General features: G+C 36.7%; 1 protein-coding gene across 1 annotated transcript in view; it reads left to right on the forward strand.

Annotated features, from left to right (window-relative positions):
• Positions 1-25,672, forward strand: part of CSMD3 (CUB and Sushi multiple domains 3) — a 669,496-nt gene that overhangs the window by 531,212 nt on the left and 112,612 nt on the right. The window contains exons 36-45 of the mRNA XM_087706764.1: positions 2,410-2,534; positions 7,012-7,108; positions 10,403-10,507; positions 17,304-17,422; positions 18,402-18,471; positions 19,130-19,246; positions 20,103-20,312; positions 21,275-21,463; positions 22,917-23,094; positions 24,779-24,924. Coding sequence (XP_087562890.1) covers positions 2,410-2,534; positions 7,012-7,108; positions 10,403-10,507; positions 17,304-17,422; positions 18,402-18,471; positions 19,130-19,246; positions 20,103-20,312; positions 21,275-21,463; positions 22,917-23,094; positions 24,779-24,924 — 1,356 coding nt within the window. The remainder of the gene's footprint in view (positions 1-2,409; positions 2,535-7,011; positions 7,109-10,402; positions 10,508-17,303; positions 17,423-18,401; positions 18,472-19,129; positions 19,247-20,102; positions 20,313-21,274; positions 21,464-22,916; positions 23,095-24,778; positions 24,925-25,672) is intronic.

A 25,672-nucleotide genomic window follows, 5' to 3' on the forward strand; every position in this document is an offset into this window, starting at 1 on the left:
AGTGACGTTGAGTTGGCCATGCCCTCTGTTACATGACCACCGATCCACGCCTACCCAGCTGGTCATTAGGGCAGAGAACCGGTTGTTAAATTATTTGAATCCCATCACTGAGTTAGACAATGAGTTTAGCAATTGAAATGCTATACACGGTCACGGCTTACTGGCAAATACCTCAGTGTTTCCTTACAGGTATCAATTATCAGTCATTGTGTCTGCTCTTGATTTTACCAGTAATTATTTAAACTGTTTAAGTGACACTGACCTTTAGTTTATTCATGTAGTCCTTGACAGATTTTATCAGTTATGTGCACTACAAAATGTAACTCCTGTATTCATTACTCAGATAAGTTTCCTTCTTCTGCATATTCTTCAAGTTCTCATATTTGTATCTAATGAAATGAGCCACAGGACTTAATAATGCTCTTCTGCCAGAATGATATATTGGCTACTAATAGTGCTGATAAAACTTCTCATCAATCATTTTTTCAAGCTATTAAAACTCTAGCAGAATGTCTGTATTTAGATGACAGGCTAATGTTATTATATTAGAATGTCTAGTGGCTTGACCGAAAGTATCATTCATGTTTAGCATTAAATTTCAAAGCAAGACCCAACTGCATTCTTTCTATTTAGGTCTAATATTACTGTCACTGGGATAGATATCTGTGCTGGATGCAAATCATATTTATGTTATATGCAAGGAATATATATGGATATTGTTGTTTTGAAAAAGTCCGAAGGGTAATTTAGCTGTATTAATATCACTGATAAAATTTAAAGGCCTCAGAGTTATGTAATTCAAGCCCTACATCTCATACAGCAGTTCTTCAGCATCACATTATATAGAATACACTATACAACAGTGTTCCCAAGTTCAGTTTCTGGGTAATTGTTTTTAAAGTTTCCAAGGGTTCACTAAGATCTCGCTCTTAATTCCCATTCAATTATTATGTATTATTGCATATTTATTTTTTGGCGAGACTTCAGGATGAAATGGAAGATCTTCTGCAATATTATCTCCAAAGGAAGAATTTCCCAGCCTAGATCACGCAAATAAATATTTATGGTAACAGCATTACATCTTGATAACCTCACTCTTTACTGACTGAGGTTTATGGCCCAGCTTTTCTACTTGGCTGCTCATTCAGATGTTCTATACATCTTCTGTGCCAAGGAACATAACCTCAAGTCTCAAGACTACATGGAGTTGTAGAGAACCACAGAGAAGACCTTGAGTAATGAATGTGACTATTGCAATGAATGTATCTTGGAAACACCTATAAAGAGATTTCATTATTCCTTTGATCTCTATCAATAGCCCCAATATTTGAGTGCAATATGTTTCCTTACCTGGCCAGGGGTGGGCTTCAAAAAATTTAGCAAGGGATTCTCTGCCCAGTTGCTGGGTGGGCGTGGCCATGGTGGATATGGCTGTTGGCCTCCTGCACCATGGTGGGGAAGGGGGAATTTTTGCCCTCCCCAGGCTCCGGAGGCCTTCTGGAGGCTGGAAATGGCCCTTTGCAGCCTTCACAAACTTCCCATAGACCCGTTTTTTGCCCTCCCTGAACCTCCACTCACACCTTGCACTTACCTGCATCCAAAACATGTTCCTGGGAGAGGCAGGGTAGGCAAGGCCAGCCAGAAGTGGGAGTTGGGGGTTCTCTAAGCTGCACAGAATCTTAGCTAGAAGTTCTCCACCCTTGCCTATACCGTTATAAAGCCTGACAGCATTTCCCAGTCCTCCCTCTTCTAACAAAAGAGAGTTAAGTTTGGAGGTGGAATCTGCCTAGCCCCTTTTTTCCTTGGGCTTAAATCACATTTTGCTAACTGCCATTTTCCTTTTCCAAAATCATTTCTGTGGTTCTCTACAAATTTTGTGTAGCTCTGACACTGCAGATTTTGCCTGAGACACATGAATGGACTGGTTGTCCACAGAGACCTCCAATTCCTTTGATATCCTCTCATACTTGCTTCTGAATTTTATTATTTTAAAGAATTGGTGCATTTTCTTAATAGGGGAAACTCTAAGTACCTCCAAGCATCATCATATTAGGTCAAATTTTCAGTCATCATTTTTTTCCTAATTGTTCAACTATAACAACTGCATAATGAAGTAATTTACCTGTAAATAATTACAACTTACTCCAGCTTACTCCATTTTAAAAAAAAAGGTTTTGAAGTAATTTGATATGTTTCCAATATTTGAAACTGAGGATCTGTTGTGACAAGGCTATATTTCTTCAGTCATTTATTTGCTTCCTATTTCCTTCCTCAGGTCTGTCTTGAATTCTAGAATTGTATTGTAAAACTGCTCAGATTGTTGATGCCTATAGTCGTGTAAGCTTTTATTACTTTGCATCTCTGTTTTGATACATGAACCATTTCCATAGTTAATGTATCTGCTTCCAGTGCCCTGTGGAGGTATTTTAACTAAACGTAAAGGAACAATTTTGTCTCCGGGATACCCTGAACCATATGACAACAATCTGAATTGTGTGTGGAAGATCACAGTGCCAGAAGGAGCTGGAATTCAGGTAAAAATACAGATGCTTTCAATCCGTACAAATGTTAACAGCATTTGCCATTGAGGGATTTAAAAATTAAGCAGGTCTATTTTTGTTTGACTCAGAAACAAAGACATTATTTTGTGTCCATTTTTCCTCTTGTGAATATTTTGGCAGTTCCTTCCAATTTTTGAATCCCGCTTTTGTGCTCTTGTGTGTGAATTATTTTGAAGATGGGTTGTTGTTTTTTCATTATCTGGAAAATGAAGGATATTTAATTCCTTTTGATAGAATATCTCTATCTTTTTCCTTCTCCTATTATGAGTAATAGGTATGCTTAATGGATAAGAAAGTGATTTGTAGAGAGCTTACAGAAAATATGACATGCCAAAATTCTCCATCTGTGATATAGGCACAAAATTTAACACTTGTTTGTATAGATATTATGGTAAGGACTAAGCCAGATGAGACAATGATGTCAAGTTTATAATCTTTGCGCCCCAGAGACATTTGCAATGCCTGTTCTGACCTAGCCTTAGCAGAAGCAAGAAACAGACTCCTTGTCATGAAAACCCTCTCTTTATTTACCTCTTGTGAATTAATTTCATTCACCCCCAAAAAGTTCAGGCAATAGTCCTTCAAGGAGTTAACTGCAGTACAGACCTTATCAGTTCCTTGCACTAATTGCAAAGCTGTGAGCTCCCAGATGAAAGGCTGCAAATTAAGTTCTGGCAAGGAGTCTTTGAGGCAGGAAACACAATGAGGAAAATCTTCAGAAATACGAACTGTTATCTCTTATGACAACCACTCCCCTTTCCTTCTATTTATTCCCTAGGCAGGGAGGGGCCATTCAGCATCCACATGTGTTTTGCTTCCCGAGTTGACTCCTTGTTCACTTCTCCTAACTGTTCTGTGCATACGTGCATCTGGGATAGGCCCTAGCTGTTCTTCCTCCTCACTCACATCAGCTCCAAAGGTAGCTGGCTCTCCAGTGGCTGGGAAATGTCAGATGATCTGACACAGAGCATCTATCAGTGCTTTCCCCAGACTCCAGAACAGGCCCAAGTTCCTCCCCAATCACATCATCATCCGAGTCTGCCACCAGCTCCACTGGCAGCTGGCAGGTTACAACACTGCCTATGAGATATACATACATGCATATATGTGTATGTATCTGTGTGTTTGTGTGTCAGCTGCAGAGGGCAACTGTGATTACATAGAAAGAAACCTAGCTGATTTAGGTGCTACATACACATCAACACATGTTCCTAACTCAGAGTTTGCCCATCAAGTCCAAATCTCTGCACATCTTCAAGACCTACCTACCTACATAAATACATGCTATATAATACAGCTTTGGAATATGGTTATGAGAAAGTGTATGAAATGTGTCAACATTGAATAAATAGAGAGGATAAATAATGATCTTAATTTATAGCAATTAATCAAGATGGGCAGCTCTTTAATGAGTGACATGAATCACTTGTTAAATCATTGTTGGGAAAGTCATTGTTGCAGAACTACTAGTAGTTAAAGCATATGGTATTGTGTCACATGGACTCTTTGTATATATTGCTTTAAGGCAGCTGGTTACTTTTACCAATTTGATTATATAATGGATTCTCTAAGAAACTATATTATCTGAGTATTAGCAGTTACACAGACACACAGACACATTTACACACACATGTGTTTGGAATACTTTTATAGTGAGAATTAGCTGGTTCGCTACAATTTTGTTTTCATCCAAGAGTTCAAAAAGCAGTAGAGATTTGTAACCTTGTCTTATAACTGCACTGATGATAACAACTAAAACAGGGATGAAGGGAGTATTTCTTTTTATCACAGTCATGCAAAGACCTTTGAACTATATTTAATTTTGTTTCTGAGAAGTTAATTAACTGACCATGTGAAAGCAATGTGGTATCTGCAATATTTTAAGCCATTTATCTGATTATCAATTAATTCTATTAAAATTCAAATTATATCAGGCATCCTTAGTTTAAGAGCATTAGTATGTGAATACAGTACTGGCCACACTGAACTTTCATATGTGTCAAGCGCTGGGGAAATCAGGCGATTCAGGCAGTTTGAATAAGTATAAAAATTTATTTCAAGCATATGTTTTCTACAAAATGATGTATTTGACTCCTCCCTTGATTCAGCCTCCTTCCATTCTTGATAATGGAAGTAAAGGAAATATGCAGTAAAAATGATGTTGACCATTTTCCTCTATAACTGTATTTAGTACGTTGATTGATCATTGGTTTATAGAATATTTACTTATTCTACATTTCCAAACATATGAATCATAAAATTATAAACTCAAGAGGGCATATTAACCACCCCTCTGCCATATGAAGAAATACAAATGGAAGTAACTTTGCAGGATCCAATCTAGGTCAGTCTAGATCAGATTTAGCCTTCTGAGTTTTCAGATGTGCTGGAGTTCATTCTCAGGAATGTATAGAAGAGAAGTTCTCTCTACCAGAATGAAGAAACTTTGATAGATGATGAATCTCTAGATTCTCCTTGATTCCTATTGAATGGGAATCCATCATTATCCATTATTATAATCCATTATAAAATACCACTTTATAATACCTTGGTAAGGCCACACTTGGAATACTGCATTCAGTTCTGGTCACCATGATGTAGAAAAGATGTGGAGACTCTAGAAAGAGTGCAGAGAAGAGCAACAAAGATGATTAGGGGACTGGAAACTAAATATATATGAAGACCGGTTGCAGGAATTGGGTGTGTCTAGTTTAATGAAAAGAAGGACTAGGGGAGACATGATAGCAATGTTCCAATATCTCAGGGGTTGCCACAAAGAAGAGGGAGTTAAACTATTCTCCAAGGCACCTGAGGGTAGAACAAAAAGCAATGGGTAGAAACTAATCAAGGAAAGAAGCAACTTAGAACTGAGGAGAAATTTAATGACAGTTAGAACAATTAATTCTGGAACAACTTGTCTCCAGAAATTGTGAATGCCCCAACACTAGATGCCTTTAAGAATATGTTGGATAGCCATTTGTCTGAAATGGTATAGGGTTTCCTGCCTAGGCAGGGGGTTGGACTAGCAGACCTCCAAGGTCCCTTCCAACTCTGCTATTGTATTGTATCTTCATAAGTCTTCTGATATTAGGAAGATTTTTCTAAAATTTATTCAAAATCTGACTGTCTGTAACTTAAGCCCATTGTGCCTGAGATGATACAAAGCAAGTCTTGACTTTCTTCTATGAGTTCACTTTCCAGATATTTGAAGAACATTTCCATTTTCCATCTTAATCTTACCTTCTTATGGCTAAGCACGCCCAATTCTTCCTTCCCAGATGAATTAATTTCTAACTCTGATTAATCTTCCTGTCTTTAAAGAACTTGTTCCCACTTCTCTGAATCCTTCTAAAAGTGTGATATCCAGAACTGGAGGCAACATTTGAAATACACTTCAATTAGTTGACATGCAATGAGATTAAAATGACAACACAAAACCTTGAAACATTAAATAGTAACATTAAAATTAACGAAGATAGCTAAGGAAGAAATCAATATAGAACAGGGTAGAGATGGAGTCTTTTTTTCATCCACTAACCACCTCCAGTTTTGAATGCCCCCATTAAGAACCCAGAACAATCACCACACCTAGTTTTTAGACCCCTGCAGAAAGCCAAGGAGGTCGTTGTGGATCGCACTTCAAGAACATGATGTTCTGAAGAGTGGAAGCCATGACATATAGGCTCTTCTCCTGGATACTGCCAGACAGAATTCTATGACCAATGGTGTATAGAGCATACCCAATCTGTCTGTATGATTGGGGTGGACCAGAGGTGGTATTCAGCTGGTTGTCTCCAGTTTGGGCACACTGGTAGTGGTAGCTGCATGAGGCTCCACCAACCCACCCTGACATAATGCACAAGCACTGTGCATGCACAGACATGACATGTGCAAGCAAAGCTAGCATGCATGCACTTTTGCAAATCAGTAGGGAAGGTAAGTGAATCCCACTGCTGGGGTGGACCAATCCCTGCCTGAACCTAACATATGATCATATGATTGTGGGAAGTGGTAATGCTATACGGGCCATAAAGTACCCATTCTGTGTCCATTGTAACTTCAAACAGTTGTAACACTACCAGTCATTAAGCAAAGACTACCTGTATCATGGATTCTAACTTGCAACTAAACAAGCTATTACTCAAATCCTGTTAACCGAGAAGTAAATACAGTGTACCATTACATAGCTAATTATAGCATCTCTGTTTTCAGTCATTGAGTAGTTTGTGTGTTGGGGGGAGGGGAATTAGAGACACAGGTTTCAGTGATTACAATCATTATTGGGAATAAGGTCATATTTAGAAATGTATTTGGCTGAAATCCAATATTTAGTCAAAATACATAAGCCTGAACAAACATCCTGCTACTGAATCATTTCTGGCAGTATAATATGAAGTAGAGCAGTTCCATATTGCCTTGTAATTTTGCCCTATGTCTCTGTCCTTAATAGGTACAAGTGATAAGTTTTGCAACAGAGCATAACTGGGACTCTTTAGATTTTTATGATGGTGCTGATAACAACGCTCCGAGACTTGGAAGCTACTCAGGTGAATGGAAATAATAACTTCTTGTCTGATATTCTATTTTGTGGCAAAACATCAGCTTGTGTGCTAGGAATGAATGCCAAGTATAAAATATCTTATACCACATTCATGTAATATATGAAGATGTCGAAATGTACCATTTTACAGAACAAGTTAGACCAATGATTCATGATAGCTTCTTTATCTAGTACTACCATAAATTTTTGACAGTACTGAAACTGATTTTATTACCATCTGCCACATCAGAATCTTTATATTACAGGAAATGAACACAACACTGACTGACATTTATGTAATATATTTTGAATGCAAGGAAGTTTGAATTATATTAGTAATGAAGTTTTTTTTTTTTTTAAGTGGGTCTTAAGGATGCTGTGATACATAAGCTGAGTGGAAGTTGAATGTTATAATAAAAAGCCAAGGTTGGGTACCAAACCACTTTCTTAACCCAAAGCTTTTATATAACTTTGAGTCATTTAATCATCCCACTTTTCTTTCACTTTCTCTTCAAATTAAGCTGTGACCTTGAAGTTCCTTGCTTTTGATTCTTCCTGTTTTTCTCCTAAACATCATTATTTACTCTGTATGTAGGTGGAAGAAGAAAAGGAAAGGAAAAATAGAATAGTAGTAATTTGTATGCTAGATAGGCCGTGACTTTTCCGTAGATCCTATGAATAGCTGAAGCTATCAAATTCTTCAGCTACTTTAGACACTTCTGTGCCATGCCAATAATAATAATAATAATACAATGCTATTTGTGTTTTCCAAAAGTTTTAATGTGCTTATAAATTGAACATTTTTCAATCCAAGACCCTTTCACCTTATGGAAAATATCCAAGACCCTTTCACCTTATGGAAAATATATTGTTGTTTTGTTCAGATTTCAATCCCCACTGCAAAAATGTTTGTCATCAAATGTTTTGTCTGAAGTGGTATAGGGTTTCCTACCTAACTAGGGGATTGGACTAGAAGACCTTCAAGGTCCCTTCCAACTCTGTTATTTCTATTCTATTCTATTCCATTCCATTTCATCACATCACTTCCTTCTGAATTCTGTCTTACTTTTAACTTTTTTTTTTTACTGTTAGGGATTGCTAGTGCCATAAGTTTCAGTATTACCAACCAAAGTATTCACCGATAACAATGGATTCTCAATTTAGAGAACAATAATAAATTGTCTGAAGAGATCCAAAACTTTCTGGTCCATCTACCCACTTCTGCACCTATTTATGGTGACCACAGTTAGTAGCAGCAGTTATGCCTGGAAGTCATATACCATTTGATTTTTCTGTTAACGCTCCAGAATAATTCTGGAAGGAACAATTGAAATTGTAGCTAACTTAGGGGACCAAGCAGGGAGAGAGAACAAACAGAAAAACTGCCGACCTTATCAGAACTTAGTATCACTTTTATTTTAACATTCATTTCTCTAATTAACCTTTCTCATGGTGGTATATATTTTAATTGTAGGTGTAAAGTGTAGATCAGCTCCAGAGTGCAAGTTTGATTTGTTTATGAGTGCGTATAAATTCATTTGTGCGTGCAGTGCAAATTGAGTATGTGTTTTCATGAACTTAGTATAATTAAAGTGTAAAGCAAGGATCTAATAATAAGGAGACTCACTAGTGGAGTAATAGTAGAGAGATAGTAAGCAATAGGAGTCTGTTGTGAGGCATACATATAGAAAGAACTGAAATGGCTGAGTTAAGAGTATGCTTCTTTCTCCTTTGTGTGGAAATATGTTGAGTGTAGTTGGAACAAGGTATTTAAGAACTATGTGTGATAAACAAGGAGGGTGGATGAAAACAAATGGGACATTGGCAGTTAAAAAATGTGGAAAATGCATATGTACATGCATACTTACATCATCATCATCTTTTAAGGACCCCATAATCCCTTGTGGGGTGGAGTCTGAGCAACTGAATGGAGCTAGCAGTGTTTAATGGCCGGATGCCTTTCCTGTTGCCAATGTAGAGTTTTGTTCAACATATATTCTCTTTGTGCCCAGAGAGAGAAATATCTGTCTCTATCTAGGATCAAATTCACAGCCTCCTGATTGTGAGGCGAGAGCGCCACCTCTAGGCCACTGTACCACTCCAGACATACGTGCGTTCATGAAAATAGCTTGCTTATAAAATTGCCAATATGAAAGGAACAAATTGAGGATTTGATCACAGTTAGAGAATGAATGAGGATTGCATTACAAAGGATTGAATTGCAAAACAAACATATGAAAAAAAATAGTACAACTTACGATCACAGTGGAGACCAAAATTTATTTTGTTAAATGAGACATTTATTAAATGAGTTTTGCCCCATTTTATGACATTTCCTGCCACAGTTGTTATGTGAATCACATGCAGTTGATAAGTTCCAGTTATTCAGTGAATCTGGTTTCTCCAGTGACTTTTCTTCTCAGGGCCCTGGGACACAGCCACGGTCATACATATGAACCAGTTGCCAGGCATCTGAATTTTGATCACAAGGTCATGGGAATGCTATAAAGATCACAACTCTGAAAAATGGTCATAAGTCACATTTTTTCAGTGCCATTGCAACTTTTAACAGTCACTAAGTGAACTGTTATAAGTTGAGGACAACCTGTGAATATAACAAGAGGATGGGAAGACTGAAAAAGACATGGATAGGTGCAGGGGTGGTTTCTGGCAGGCTCTACTCCCTGTTCGGTCATGCGCGATGCTTGTGCACTTGATGCATGCTGCGGGCACATGCACAATAGAATGAAAATGCTTCCGCGCATGTGCAGAAGTGAAAAATAAGATGGTGGGAGAACCGGTTCAGTGACCCAGGCTGCCAAACCACTACCGGTTCGGCCAAACCAATCCGAACCGGTAGGAACCCACCACTGGATAGATGGACTTGACAAGATTTTCCTAGGTGTGGTGGAAGCTATTATAGTTTGAAAGATATAATGATATGGAGAAGAATTCTGAATGGTGTTCATATAAACTAGAGGTACTTTAATTTCACTTTTCTCTCTCTCATGCTTTTCAGTTCTTTAATCTACTACTTCAAACTCGCTTTCTAAACCTTTCTTAACTTGAAAAGAAATGAAATCTTTCCAATCTCATTCATTAAGAACCGAGGTGTTTGACTGGATCCCATGGTTACTTTATAGCCAAGCAAAAACTGTCTATTAAAAGCACTCTTTTGAAATGGATATAAATGGTAAAGTGAGACATTGCTTATATTTATAGATAAAACTGTGAAATGTGGAAAGAAATAGCAGAATTAATTGCAGATTAATAACCTGGAAACTTCTTTTTTCCTCCCCAGGAACCACAATACCTCCGCTTCTTAATAGTACATCCAACAATTTGTACTTAAATTTTCAGTCAGATATTAGTGTGTCGGCTGCCGGCTTTCATTTAGAGTACACAGGTAATGTAATTGCAATATATATTGCCATTCGATAAACCTGAATAATTTTGAAAATGTAGACATTTACACTTTGAGAAATTAAATGTTGGTTCTATTGAAAGACTGGGAATAATTTCATAAGGTAGTGGATTTTGATACAATTATTCTGGATTTAATTATGTATTGTTTTGTTATATATAAACCATTCAATTCATAAAAGAAAGAGTATAACAGATGATAAATATTTCACCACTACGATTCTATTCCGTACAAAGAATCCCAGTGTCTGTATTCATTAGGATTGCGAATTAGCTGATGAAGTACTCAAAAATGAAAGGGGAAAAAAGGGAAAATAAACAGGTAAGTATTAAAAATATATGTGGAACATCAAGCACTTTGAGAGACAGACACGAAAAAATGAATCATTCTGGGATAAAAAAGGAATTTGGCTTAACTTATCTCTATTGATCCTTTAAAGTGGGAGGGGGGGAAGGCTGCCAATTTTGAATGACCAAGGTGACATATTTTTAGGCAAATTGTCCCAGATCTGACGCAAGGCTTAAATTACATCTGGGCCCATGAGTCAATTTGTTATCCATGGGGTTAGTTAAATTTGTCTGCCTCATGATTTATATTTTGTACTATTGAATTTTGTTGAGTAGAAGATAATGACTAAGACAACAAGCAAGGGGGGAAAAGGAGAATTCAGGACAGCAATAAATCACCAAAGATTTATTTTTCGTATATCAGACCTTTATGTGCTGCTTACTTATCATTAAATGTCAAAAGAAAACTTTGTTACAGAATCAGTTCCTAGCATTTAATTGTAACATCAAATATAAACTTAATCAACTCTTGCTTGGTTCCTACAGTGTCACTTGCATATTTGAAACCAAATCTGAGCCCCACCCTCTATAATAAAACAATCATAATTCATCTGAAGAAGCCTAAATGAATGCAAAAGGCTTTTTCTCCAGAATGTATGCTATTTTCTCAAAGTTTCATCTACATAGAAGAGCCTGAGTATCTGATAGTTATAAACAAAATCAGACACATAATCTTGCATTTTGTGGCTATTTTGTCAGAGTTTGTTGCAGCAATCACATCCAGAAAGCCCACACAGGTAACTGATTTAGCCTGATTCATTAACTTCTCTTTATAATATAACACATGAAGTAAATACACAATACCAAAAACAGGTTTTCCAACGTGGTAGAAAATAGAAGCAGACACAAGCAGAGGAGAGAACAGTTTCAGTTCAGAGCAGCAGACTAGCTTAGAGCTCAGCACAGACTCAGAGCTACAGAGCTAAGCCACGCCCAGGCTCCTTGCTGTCTCCTTGTTGCTCACACAGTAAATTCTGTTTCAGTTTCCAAACAGCCCTCATTGGCTTATCCAGTTGCCATGTCTCTTCATTAGCTGACTTTGTTACCATTTCTCTGCCAAGTCATGAACTCTCATACATGCTGACACATTTGTCTGATCTGTGAAAATCCCTTCAATCACAGTTCCATTTTGTAATATAACTAGATATTCTTCATTGTTAGATAGTGATTCTGAAAAAAAGGTGTATTATCAAATCCTCTTTCTGCATTGACATGCAATCCTATCCTTTTATTTTACGTTTTACTGCCTTCCTGGCTTTTTTAAAAAAAATGTTCAAGTAATTAGTTGTTTGAAAGCTGGAATTGTACTTTGAAATATCAAGAAGTTGTCACAATTATATATAGATCTCAATATTTGATTCAGTCATTTCATACGGAATATATCTTGCAGTTGTCTAGCTCTGTTAACTGCTCACTTACTCAACAATGATTTAAGTGACGTGGAATAACTGGCAATATTAGGAAGTAGACGAGCCACAATTCATAATTTCTGCACACTTCATCTCTGTCAAAACTGCACACAGTTGATGAACGTGAATTGGAAAAAAGGGGCATATAGATAACATAATTTCTAGTGTCAAGTGAAAGGATGGGATATCATATGTTCAAAACTCTTATCTCAGTCTTCAAAAAGTAACACTAGATAAAGTTTGCTCTGTATGTTAGGAGGGTAGCAGGATAGTTTGCACCATGACCCGTCAAAACCGCAGTCCACTAAAGCGCACCCGATTAAAGCGCGTACGTGACGTCATCAGCAGCGCGACAAATAAAATTAAAAATAAATTAAATTAAAATTAAAATAAAATTAAAGCAAGCAGATTCACATAAAGGTAAAGGTTAGGTTTAGGGTTACGTTAAGCTTTAGGGTTAGGTTTAGGGTTAGGTTAAGGGTTAGCGTTAGGTTTAGCGTTAGGTTAAGGGTTAGGTTTAGGGTTAGGTTTGGGGGGGTTAGGGTAAGGTTTTCGCGTTGATTTTAAATTTACCGCTCACAGCATGCTGTTTTCGTCGCGCTGTGATGACGTCACGTACGCGTCGAGCGCGCTTTAGTCTACCGCGGTTTTGTGGTGGAACCAGTTTGCACATGTTTGGGGATTATTCAACTCTTTATATAAGAGATGGGGCAAACTCATGACCCATAATAGATATGTGACCTTCTCCATTTTTCTTTCTATTCTTAGTTCTTTTGTTCACGTCTCCCCTTCTTATTTCCATTTTTTTTTGGGTGAAGATAGTTTTACCATGATTTGTGATGGTGTTCATCTGACAAACATTTTTTTTTAGCAGTTTCTTTGTCTTCAGACACTATTTAAATCCCCAGGCAAAAGAATAGAACAAGGAAACTTTCAGTAGTAGAGCTATTAGAACCAAGATATAGGTGCTGGGTTGTTGTTTTTTTAAAGTTAAATAAGGAATAAATGTCTTTCCTAATAAAATTTAGAAATATAAGCTTTAAGTTATAAATTGCTCAATTTATCTTTTTCTTCTTGTGCCATATCCGTCATCGGACATTGGCGATTATGTTGGCAATCCTATTTTTTTAACACATGCACGAAAAGTGCTGCTGAGTTTTCTCCAAACCAGTCCCTTAGATTTTGAAACCATTATGTTCTTCTTCTGCCTGCACCACATTTGCCTTCAATCTTTCCTTGGAGGATTAAGTGAAATATGGCATATTTTTCTGGGTGTCTCATCACATGTCCAAAATATTCTAATTTTCTCTTTTTAATGGTTTTGATGATTTCTCTTTGCTTTCCCAGGTGGCTTATCTAGGGTCTCCTGCTTGAGATGACCCATAAGGTCCCTTCCAACTCTGTTAATCTGTTACCTTCTCATTTCTGATTTTATCAACCACTCAATCTATATGCTCCCAGATTTGATGAAGAATTACGATAGTGGTCAGACCTACTTATCTTTTATTTTCTTTAATCCCTCATTTTCATATCCTCCATTGCAGATAAATGATAATTACAGGTAGTCCTCAAGTTAGACCACAATATGGATGCTCCAATGGTCATAAGTATGAAAAACAGTAATGTCCCTTTTTTTAGTGCCATTGTAACTTCCAATGGTGACTAAATGAATGGCTGTAAGTTGATAGCTACCTGTATTATGGTAATGTAGGGAAATCTTATACAATTATCCATTCATTTCATAGGCTAGAATTTACCTCAGGGCATCAAACTTGATTTCTTTGAGGGCTGGATCAGCATTGTAGTTATCCTCGCTGGCCGGAGGAGGGAGGGAAGCCAGAATGGATGTTTCCTGCAGCACCCTGATGGCCAAAATGGTGTCTGTGCCCTGTTTTCAATCGGGACAGGCTCCTACAGCACTGTGCCAACCAAAATGTGGTGCAGGGGGGGCAGATGCAGCTTCCCCGTGCCCCATTTTGGCTGCCAGGGGCACCATGGGCGGATCCTTTTCTATTTCCAGGCCAGCCCTGCAGACCAGATTTAAACACCCTGCGGGCCGCATCCAGCCCAAGGGCCTTAAGAGTGACACCCCTGATCTCCTTGAACCTGTAGAAAATGAAACAGGAAGCTAAATGATAATGGGATACATATAATGATGATAATCTTTCCTCCATTCCCTAAAGTATGTGAGTGGTTTTTGTGGCCAACCATTTTTATTTTACTTTATTTAATGGCTCATTAATTACATCAATTTACACTCAATCAAATGATCCAGTTTTTTCCCCACAATTCATTCTAATAATCCGTGATCTTGCTCTATAGGTTTGAGAGAAGGGGGGCAACTATAAAAGAACAAACATATTCTTTCCTCCCTCCCTCCCTCCCTCCCTCCCTCCCTCCCTCCCTCCCTCCCTCCCTCCCTCCTTCTCTCTCTCTCTCTCTCTCTCTCTCTCTCTCTCTCTCTCTCTCTCTTTCTCTCTCTCTCTCTCTCTCTCTCTCAACATTTATACAATTAACAAATTAATCTAATAAGGTTAACTGAATTGTTTACTGTGCATACACTCTCTGTTTATTAAACAATGAATTATATATGAATTGTCAACCTCAGTTTGAAAAGCAAACATGATGCTATACTTGAATATAATTAATATCACTGATTAGAGAGAAAAGAATATTGTATGACATATAGAGCTTATTCCCAACTGGACAAGCCCATCCATCTTTCTGTATTGGAAAGATGAACAAATGCCTTTTTCTGGTCCTAATGATAGGACTGACTTATTTTTTGATGGCTCTTTAAAGGTAAGAATATCCGTGCTTAGAATAAATGTCGACACATAGGCTGTCTCAGAGTGCTCCTCTTTTGTTTCTGACATTAGTTGTGGTCTTAGATTGAGGCTCTCAAGAGAGAGGCTTTCCCTTTAAGCCTCAGTCCCAGTTATGGGAAAATGTTCAGATCTGTTTCAGCTTCATGTGAGACAAACTATCAACAGCCAAGTATCAGACTTCGACTACAGTTGCTCCAAAGCTTTGGATTCAGCTCTCTGTTGACATGGGAAACTGTTTTTTCTCTTCCGGCCTTTTGGAAAGGTTGTAAAACCTATTTGTTTTGAAAAGCTTTCAGCTTCTGCGGCTACTTGTTGGCTGTTTAGTTTTATTTGACTCCAAGTTTAGAAAAGCTTTCTTTTGTTCCGCTTCATATTTAATACTTGATTTTCCATCCTTGCTTAATGCATTTAAAATGTTTGTATTGTTCATCTTTCCTGCAAAGGACTTTGAACATGAGAATATTATAATAGCAATAGAAATAACACTTAGACTTATATACCGCTTCATAGTGCTTTACAGCTCTCCCTAAGTGGTTTACAGAGTCAGCCTATTTTCCCAAACAGTCAGGGTCCTTATTTTCCCCACCTCAAAAGGATGGAAGGCTGAGTCAACCTTGTGCCTGGTGAGATTTGAACTGTTAAATTGCAGGCAGCCGACAATCAACAGAAGTAGCCTGCAGTACTGCACTCTAACCACTGCGCCACCAAGGCGCTCTATATAAAATAGTTTATATAGCTCAGTGAAAAGTTTGCCATGTAATACGTGGATTTTTGAAACACTTTTTTTTTAAAAAAAAAAATCCAGGATGTTTCATTTATCCTTCCTTTTATCCTGTGAACAACCTTTGGCCAACTGTCCTTTCCAGGAGGTACAGTTGAAATACACGTGCCTGAATTGTGATCATGGGGATGATACCATGGTCATAAGTGAGAATGCAAGCCATAAGTCACTTTTTTCAAGATATTTTAACTGTTGTTAAACAAAGGGGCGTAAGTCAAGAACTACCTGCACTTTATTTTCATACTGTTCTGTTAGAACAGTGATGGCTAACCTCACATGCCAAAATCACGTCTGTGACAGTGCACACATGTGTGCCCACACCCATAATTCAATGCACCCCACCCCCTGCACATAGATCCATGACCCCCGACCCATGTGTGTGACTACCCATATTCCCCCCATGCATGTGTGTGACCCCCTTTGTTCCTTTTTGGACCTAGCAGGCCTCCCTGAAGCCTCCTGGGACCAAAAACAGGGTGCAGGTAGCACCACAACCCCAGCACTTCCCCACCCCACATATGCACACATGACCTCCTTTTGCACGATCCCCCACACATCCATATGTATCTCCCGTATGCCCAGCAGAAACCCAAAAATCAGCTGGCCAGCGGGAGGCACATACACATGTGCAGTGGACCTAAGCTGGCTGATGGCTTGCATGCCTACAGACAGTGGTCCACATGCCGCCTCTAGCACATGTGCCTATCATGGTGTTAGAAAGTTGTAATTCTGCTTCCTAATTTGTAAACTTCTAATTTGTAAAAAAAAAATAAAAATAAAGATTCATATTCCAACTCTACTGAGGTACAGATGGTAATTAGTCACCTTCTTTGTCCATTGTTCTACATTTAGCCCATTTCCCTTTTCCAAGGCAGTATCAGGCACTTGGCTTTTGTTATAGCAATAGCAGTTAGACATATACCGCTTCATAGGGCTTTCAGCCCTCTCTAAGCGGTTTACAGAGTCAGCATATTGCCCCCAACAACAATCCGGGTCCTCATTTTACCCACCTCAGAAGGATGGAAGGCTGAGTCAACCCTGAGCCAGTGAGATTTGAACAGCCGAACTGCAGAACTGCAGTCAGCTGAAGTAGCCTGCAGTGCTGCATTTAACCACTGTGCCACTTCGGCACTCAGGCACTCAGGCTTTTGTTGACGGATTTTGATAAGTCTCTGAAAAAGACAGGAATCCAATATGCTTATATTCTGCTAGCTTTGAGAATGGTCTGTCAAATCTTTAAGCCTTGTGAAGCTTCTAGAAGGTAGACAGTTTTCAATAATTCTTTATCATTGTGTTACTGATTCAAATCTCCCTCGGTATGGGAACTTTGTTAATGTCCTGCTTTCCTGTCAGAATCTGCATAACAAAGGATAACTTTATTTTGTCATTGTTAAGTTTTTTAACTTTCCACAGCTATAGGTTTGGACTCCTGCCCTGAACCTCAAATCCCAAATAGTGGAATTAAGATTGGCGATAGATACATGGTGGGAGATGTCGTTTCCTTCCAGTGTGACCATGGATATTCTCTCCAGGTAGATTTATTTTTTAAAAAATTCAGATGTGTTATTAATATTGTTTCTGTAATCTAGCAGAAAATAATGGTTTTATTTTTATTATATTATGAAAAGAAAAACATAAAAATTGATAAAGATTGAGTTTTCTGGAAGTTACTATAACTCCTTCAAAATATGGTGGCGAACCCAAGACAGGTCAGGAATTCCTTACTCATAGACACAGTTGTTCTAAAGCACACCTACTTATTGTCATGAATCTTTGGAAACATCACTAGCATTTTAGGTGGGGGGATGGAGAACTGCAATGTGTAGATTATAGGTGCAGGAAGAAGACAAATTAAGTATCTACTAAAATTGCTTTATTTTTATATTTATTGGGTTTCTTCCATATGCTTTCTTCCATGTCTGTTCTTCCATCCATCCATCATTACAACCCAACCCAACCCAAACCCATCATTAGTTGTACATCTGTTTGTGCTTTTACTTTGTTTTTTTAATGAAGATCACTGTGTGATTGTTGTTTCCAGATCCCTAAGTGAAAATGTAGTTTGGAATGTGAAAATCATACTTTATATGATTCAGAGAAGCACATCTGATCAGTTGCCCATATGATAAGAAAACATTACCCGTTCTACCCCATGACTATGCCACACTTGCCATATTCCATCAGTTCTATGCCATCACTGGCTTTTGTTCTTTGCCATTTGGCATAGATGTTAAAGTTCAATAAAGCAACATTGTTTATGCAGTGGGCTCCCTAGCTAACAGGGCCAGAATTTGGAAGCATACAAAGGCATCCAATGGAGGTTTTTGTGTCAATGACTTGCTAATGTTGCTACAGCCAAACCAGACCATAATTGGTCATGCTGATGAGACCTTGCCAGACAGTTTGGCTCCCAGGTTTATATCTCAGGATGCAATTTTTATTGTTTTAGATAACCAAAGGTAGCGCAGAACTGTTACTTTGATCATTTTAAAATGTTTTGTCATTTTATAGGGACTTTCGCATATCACCTGCATGCCTGGACCAGTGAGAAGATGGAATTATCCTATTCCAATTTGCTTAGGTACATCTTTCAAATATAAACTTTTTTTAAAGAATATGGGACAACTAAGCATGTATTAGAGATTTATTTGGGAGCTTTATGGTATCTGGATGGAGGGAGTTCAATGATGTGAACATAATACATTGTATTTTTTTTTAAAAAAAAGCCCCAAATAGTTACACTTTTTCCAAAGATAAATAAAAACATTGTAGTGACTCAAGCTTGATACATTATGAAATACAAAGGTAGTCAATAACATAATAAAGAATAGGGAGTACTCTGTTCAGTATTTCAACCCTTTACCCTGTTATGCTATTTCATTTTCTACTCCCTACATTACCATAATCTTTTCTACCTATGTGACATTTGCTCAGAAGAGATAGAGCTTGTGGCAAAATTTGGATCAAAAGAATAAGGAACTATAGAGGTGGCTGCTCTCAGACACTTGAATATACTGTGTTAAAGTAAATAATTCCCTAACAGGGGGGGGGACCCACTCTTTTGTGTGTGTGTTTTTTAAAAAAAAATAGTATTCCTAAACTTGGCCATTTTGAAATGTGTGGACTTTTACTCCAAGAATTCCCAGCCAGAGCTTTCAGAGTTCTGAAAACTGAATTCTACGCAGTCAGGAACAGAGAACATGGTTTAAATGAGCTTTTTTTCCCCTTCTCATTCTTAGCACAATGTGGTGGTTCCATGTCAGACTTCAGCGGTGTGATCCTTAGCCCAGGATTTCCCGGGAATTATCCCAGTAGTTTGGATTGCACATGGACTATCAAGCTGCCTGTTGGGTTTGGTATGTCTTATTCCATTTACTACCATTTAGCAGAAGTGAAGGCCTATTAAATATGAACCTCATTTAAAACTAGGCATAGCAAATCTTATATATATTTATATAAATGGCTCTGTGTGTGTGTGTGTGTGTGTGTGTGTGTGTGTGTGTGTGTATTCCAGCATAACTCTGGAATGCTTCGAGCAATTTCAACCAAACTTGGTACCCAGATTACTTACTCTCTGGAACCAAATACTGTGGGGATAAGACACCCCTAACATCCCTTGGGGTATGTGTTATATTACGATATAGCCTATTGTGCCATCAAATGGCTTCTACTGTACTGCTGTAAAATAGCTTCCACTGTACAGCACAGTGGAGTTGCCATGGTAACGGCTTCACAGTAGTCTCCAAGGGGGCTCCCTCTGGTAAGGGAAAAATCCAACATTAGAAATTACATTTGTTCTGAACATTATCCCCTTATAAATAAATACCGGACAGCGCCGGGTGATCAGCTACTATACTTTATTTCCCAAGTTAGGTCTTCTCACACAATGGACAAGTGGATATATTTAAATCTATTTTTCAACCTTGGCTACTTTAAAATGAGTGGACCTCAGGTCGTAAAAAGGGATCACATGACCCTGGAACACTGCAACCGTCATAAATATGATTCAAGCATCAGAATTTTGATCACATGACTATGGGAATACTGCAGTGGCCAAAAGTGTGAAAAACAGACATAAGTAACTTTTTCAGAGCTGTTGTAACTTTGAACCGTCACTAAATGAATGGTTGTAAGTCAAAGACTGTTTGTATTGATTTTACAATGTTAGATTTAATCCTGTTGATTTTTTTTTTAAAAAAACAATATTTTCAGGTGTGCACTTGCAATTTGTAAACTTTTCAACTGAGACAATCCATGATTACCTGGAAGTTAGAAGTGGATCACCTGATGTTAGCACTGCAATTGGCAGACTCAGCGGAACGCAGCTCCCTTCTTCCCTTTTCAGTACAACGCATGAAACCAGCTTATATTTTCACAGTGATTATTCTCAGAACAAACAAGGATTTCATATTATGTATCAAGGTGTGTGACGACCTATATAACCCTTTTTTTTGTTATAAATGCTAATAATGTTACAATGCAAAGCAAATGATTAAAACCGGAGAGAAACTATCAAAATACAAAGAACAGTTTATTTTAGTCTTTGGTTCACAGTGATCTCATTTTAGGAAATCATAGGATAAAATAAAGTGGGATAAAATAGACCATTAAGTCCATTATCCCAAATTAGAGCATTGCCAACAGATTGCAGTCTTGTTTGTGTTTGAAGTGATCTACAATGTTACTGACTAATTAATTTTCATGGTTACTAGATCCTCTATTTATTTTTATGTAATCTCACACACACACACACACACACACACACACACACACACAGCATGCAATGGTACAGTTAAAGTAGTCAAACAGAAACCTCTTGAAAAGAACAGTTTCTATGAAACCTGGTCGTCCCCCCCCGGACTGATTTCCTTCCAAGTTGGCAGTTCTCATAAGATATTACAAAAATGGATGATTTCAGTATGTGAGGTTAAATAAGATTTGTCTTATAAAAAAGTTGTCATGTGGTATGGCTCCCATTGAATTCAATTCACTATTAATAAGTAAGCCCAAAGAATGCATAGGTGTTGTGTGCCAAGGGGGATTTGTCATTATTGCCAGACCTGCCACAACTTAAACCTTTTAATAAAACTGATCTTGGGCTCCATTTGTTGAGAACGATATAGTTTATTAGAGATCAAGTATATTGCAGTAACGCAAAACCCGAACTGAAAATATAGATGAGTAAGATGTCTTCAATTCAATGGCGTCATTCAAATATATATTTTTTTAAAAAATGAAGATATAGGATTAGGAATATCCTATTGTTATTTGAGTACATGAGTACATGTGTTAGAAAGAGAAGCACACAGAAAAAGAGGTGTTTAAATTATTTGTCAAGAAATACCTTTCCTGTCTATGGTACATCAACATATTTTTCCCCCCAGCATATCAATTGCAAAGTTGTCCTGATCCACGTCCCTTCCGAAATGGATTTGTTATTGGAACTGACTTTACTGTAGGACAGACTGTTTCATTCGAGTGTTTTCTTGGATACACTTTAATTGGAAATTCAGCCCTTACTTGCCTTCACGGAATCAGTCGTAACTGGAACCATCCTCTTCCAAGGTGTGAAGGTATGTTTTCGATAGATAGACAGACAGATAGATAGACGAAAAATAGATAGATAGATAGATAGATAGATAGATAGATAGATAGATAGATAGATAGATAGATAGATGACAGACAGACACTTTCTAGTTCTTATGTTTGGTTTTGATATTTTACAACACCAGCTATTAAAAGCTCAAATATTGTAATTTAAATTCAATCTTTGAAAAAAATAAGTATAGTCAACCGGTTGAAAGTAGGATAAGGATCTATATAGTGGTTTGACTGTTGAGCAACAGAATGATATCCAAGGAAATGAGAAGAAAATTGCTTAAGGGAAACAGCAAGTATTTCAAAATCTGTTCTCTGGTTGATTACAATTCACATTCATTAGTTCTACACTAGACTCGTAGCATGGCCAATATCAAAGATCTACATTACATTTTGTTCTGTGTAGTAAGCCAAGTACATGTTTTTAAATTAATATTCCTGCTGCAAATAAACTGACTGACTGGCATTGGAAGCAGCTTTATGAATTTTAACTATTCTATTGCATATAAGAAGGGGTAAGAAGATCTAATCCCTGTCCTATCTGTCTCTTAGATCTGGTTTCAATATGGTTTTAAAACCTCAACATGTTTTAATGGTTTAATTATTTTTCTACTTGTTTTAATTTAATTGAATTAATTTAATTAATTTAATTTAATTTTTATGCTGTTCATCTCCCATAGAAGGTGACTCTGGGCAGCTTATAAGTTACAAAAAGGTAGAAAAAGAATCAAATATTAAAACTACATATGTAGTTAATTAACTAATTAATTAATTAAATGTGATACTACTATTTGTCATTTTGCAGAGACTTTCCCCCCCCACTTTTTGGTTTACACCTTATTAAACCAAAAAGTGGAAAGGAAAAAAAACACTCTGCAAAATGACAAATAATAGTATCACATTTAATATATATTAGTTGATAGAACATTACAAATGTGAAAATGGTTTAATAATAAGAATGTACATTTGAATTATATATATATAAGATACATCTCAATAAGAACATGGATTTATTGAGCGTAGGGTGCAGCTAAAAAATTACTCTTCAAAGTTGAGAAAACTTTGTAGTTCTAGAACTGTGGCCTTCAATTGATGATACATGTTCCCTTTCTCTTGATGAACAATTTCTGATGTTCTTCATTCTGAAAAGTTTTCAGTTTAATGAACTTTTTAATATTATTTTATGAAGTTAAAATAATTGGTAAACAATTGGTAAAAAATACCAAGGTTTCTAAAAATCCATAATAGGTGTTGGTTTGGGGGGGGAGGTTTGCGGGGGGGCTGTCTGTATTTGGGGTCATTTTATTTGGTTTTGGTTTTTTTTATCCTAAAGCAATAAAATATATATTTTCCTATTACATTTTATTTAGAAAATGCATAAATATTATGAAATTACTACACTTAACTTCCTTCCTTCTTCCCTCATAGCTCTTTGTGGAGGAAATATAACTGCTATGAATGGTACAATATATTCACCTGGCTACCCTGATGAATATCCAAATTTTCAAGACTGTTTTTGGCTTGTAAGAGTACCACCAGGAAATGGCATTTATATCAATTTTACTGTTCTTCAAACTGAACCAATATATGATTTTATAACAGTTTGGTAAGCAAAAATTACCATATTTTTATTATGCAATAATAAAATCATACATAGGAGGGAGTCATGCATAGGAACAAGCAAAATTACTAAATGAAAATTACTGTTTTGATTAATTTAATAGTTCAGATGTTTGATGATTGAAATATTGGTTTATTATTCTAAGTATTTGATGGGAATGTTGTCCCAATTAGTAATCACACTATTAATATTGTTCACTATAAGTTAGGTTTAGAATTACAGTTAAGATCTTCTGCAGTGTCTTTGAAAAAAAATATCTCTATAATTGCATGTTTATAAAACTTACATTGTGAATTCTATAAATTTATGTTCAATACACCCAACCTATTAATGCAGGATCACTGAACATAATTCCACCTACTTGTGATAAAACACATGTAAGGTTGATACATCACTGACAAATACTTGGTTCTCAATCAAAATTCACATTTATTTCTATATTTCTTATACAATTAGCATATTGCGTTATTGGAGTTATTTCTCTGCTGTGTAAATGAATTTAAAATATAATATGCCAAATGACTCCTTATTTCAAATGTATGGAAAAAAACATAGTCCAGACATTGTCTGTCTGTCTGTCTGTCTGTCTGTCTGTCTGTCTGTCTGTCTGCCTGCCTGCCTGCCTGCCTGCCTATCTCTATCTATCTATCTATCTATCTATCTATCTATCTATCTATCTATCTATCTATCTATCTATCTATCTATCTATCATGTAAAGGTTCTGTTTGTATTTTAGGTTTCTTATTAAAAATCAATGCAAAATATTTTTTTAATGGTAAAAAATATTTACACAATAATTACTAAACAAACACAAAACAAACATGTATTTGTAGATATGTTAATATTACAGAAAACTGCAGCAAATGTTTATGTAAATTAACATAAAAGTGTCTAACAACTCTATAAACATAGTTTTCGGAATATCAAACATCTATAAAATATATTAGATAGAATCTCATGAATTCCAAAAGGTGTCATGTGTGACAGAGAGAGTGAGTGTGTAAAACACCATGTATCATATCACATAATGGAAAAAAGCGTGAAAAGTTCAAACTACTTTAAATCCCATATTTGAAACAACAAGGGAAAATATTATATTTACCATCCTAGAGACTTCAAGATGGAGTAGCCAGAGCAAAATGCAAATACAAATATAAATATATCAGGAGTAACACGAAATAGTATAAACAAAAATAATGGAGTGGAACTTTATTTTAGCTAACTGCAAACAACGATGTGTTCAATCTAGGCTGTTTGCTTTGTATGATTATTTATTAGTTTTATTTATTTGGATTCCACACAAACTGATTGCGTTTTCCAGGAACTACCTCTGTACATCTGTTGATATACGTCTGTATCTTTTGGTGTACATTTTATCTCAAGTTTCATTGTAATAAAAAAGAAAAATAATGTAAAGGCAAACAAATGCTCTCTATGAATTTAGCCTCTTGTGGCTTAGTTGATAGAATTACTTGTTTTCTTGCTTTCATTTCACTTGTGATGTGCTTTGAATGTTTACTTAAAGCAAATGGAAATTTATTGAACTCTAAGATTTCTCTCTCTCTCTCTCTCTCTCTCTCTCTCTTTCTCTCTTTTTTGTTCATTGTTTATTTTGTTCTTTCTTTCTTTCTCCCTCCCTCCCTTCCTTTTGCCTTTCTCTTTCTTCTAGGGATGGACCTGAGCAAAATTCACCACAAATTGGTCAATTTAGTGGCAATACTGCATTGGAATCTGTCTACAGCACCTCAAATCAGGTTCTAATAAAGTTCCATAGTGATTTTACAACAAGTGGCTTCTTTGTTCTTAGTTACCACGGTGAGTGTCGTACACCTAAAGGATGTGCGTGCATGTGTATTCTTTTCTTTTTGTAATGATAATAATAATCACAAAGGACATATTCCTAATTGGATTGGTAAATGATTTCTGCTTGGAAGTAATAATTGCATGACAGTCAACATGAGGATTTATAAGTAAGCCAAGAGGTAGAATGAGAATCTAATAACAGAGCAGGAAAAACTTTGCACCTGAAATGTCCCATTGAGAAAATTCCCATCAATCAATTGCAAAAGGCAGCTTTAGTATAGAATAGAATAGAATAGAATAGAATAGAATAGAATTCTTTATTGGCCAAGTGTGATTAGACACACAAGGATTTTGTCTTTGGTGCATATGCTCTCAGTGTGCATAAAATACAAGATATATTCATCAAAAATCATAAGGTACAACACTTAATGATAGTCATAGGGTACAAATAAGCAACCAGGAAACAATCAATATCAATATAAATTGTAAGGATACAAGCGACCAAGTTACAGTCCTGCAGTCATAAGTGGGAGGAGATGGGTGATAGGAACGATGAGAAGATTAATAGTAATAGTAATGCAGTCTTAGTGAATGGTTTGACAATGATGAGGGAATTATTAGTAGAGTGATGGCATTCACAATTACTTGGAATAACTTACATTCTGTGATGATGCCTTTAATACCATCAAATAACAACATCGCCCAATACCAGGTCCTTGGGAAGGATTCAATAGGTGGATAAAAATCCAGTCTAAGCATC

Source organism: Thamnophis sirtalis, unplaced genomic scaffold (genome assembly GCF_051295495.1).
Source record: "Thamnophis sirtalis isolate CommonGarterSnake01/CBP01778 unplaced genomic scaffold, rThaSir2_p1.2 scaffold_2, whole genome shotgun sequence".
NCBI lineage: Eukaryota > Metazoa > Chordata > Lepidosauria > Squamata > Natricidae > Thamnophis > Thamnophis sirtalis.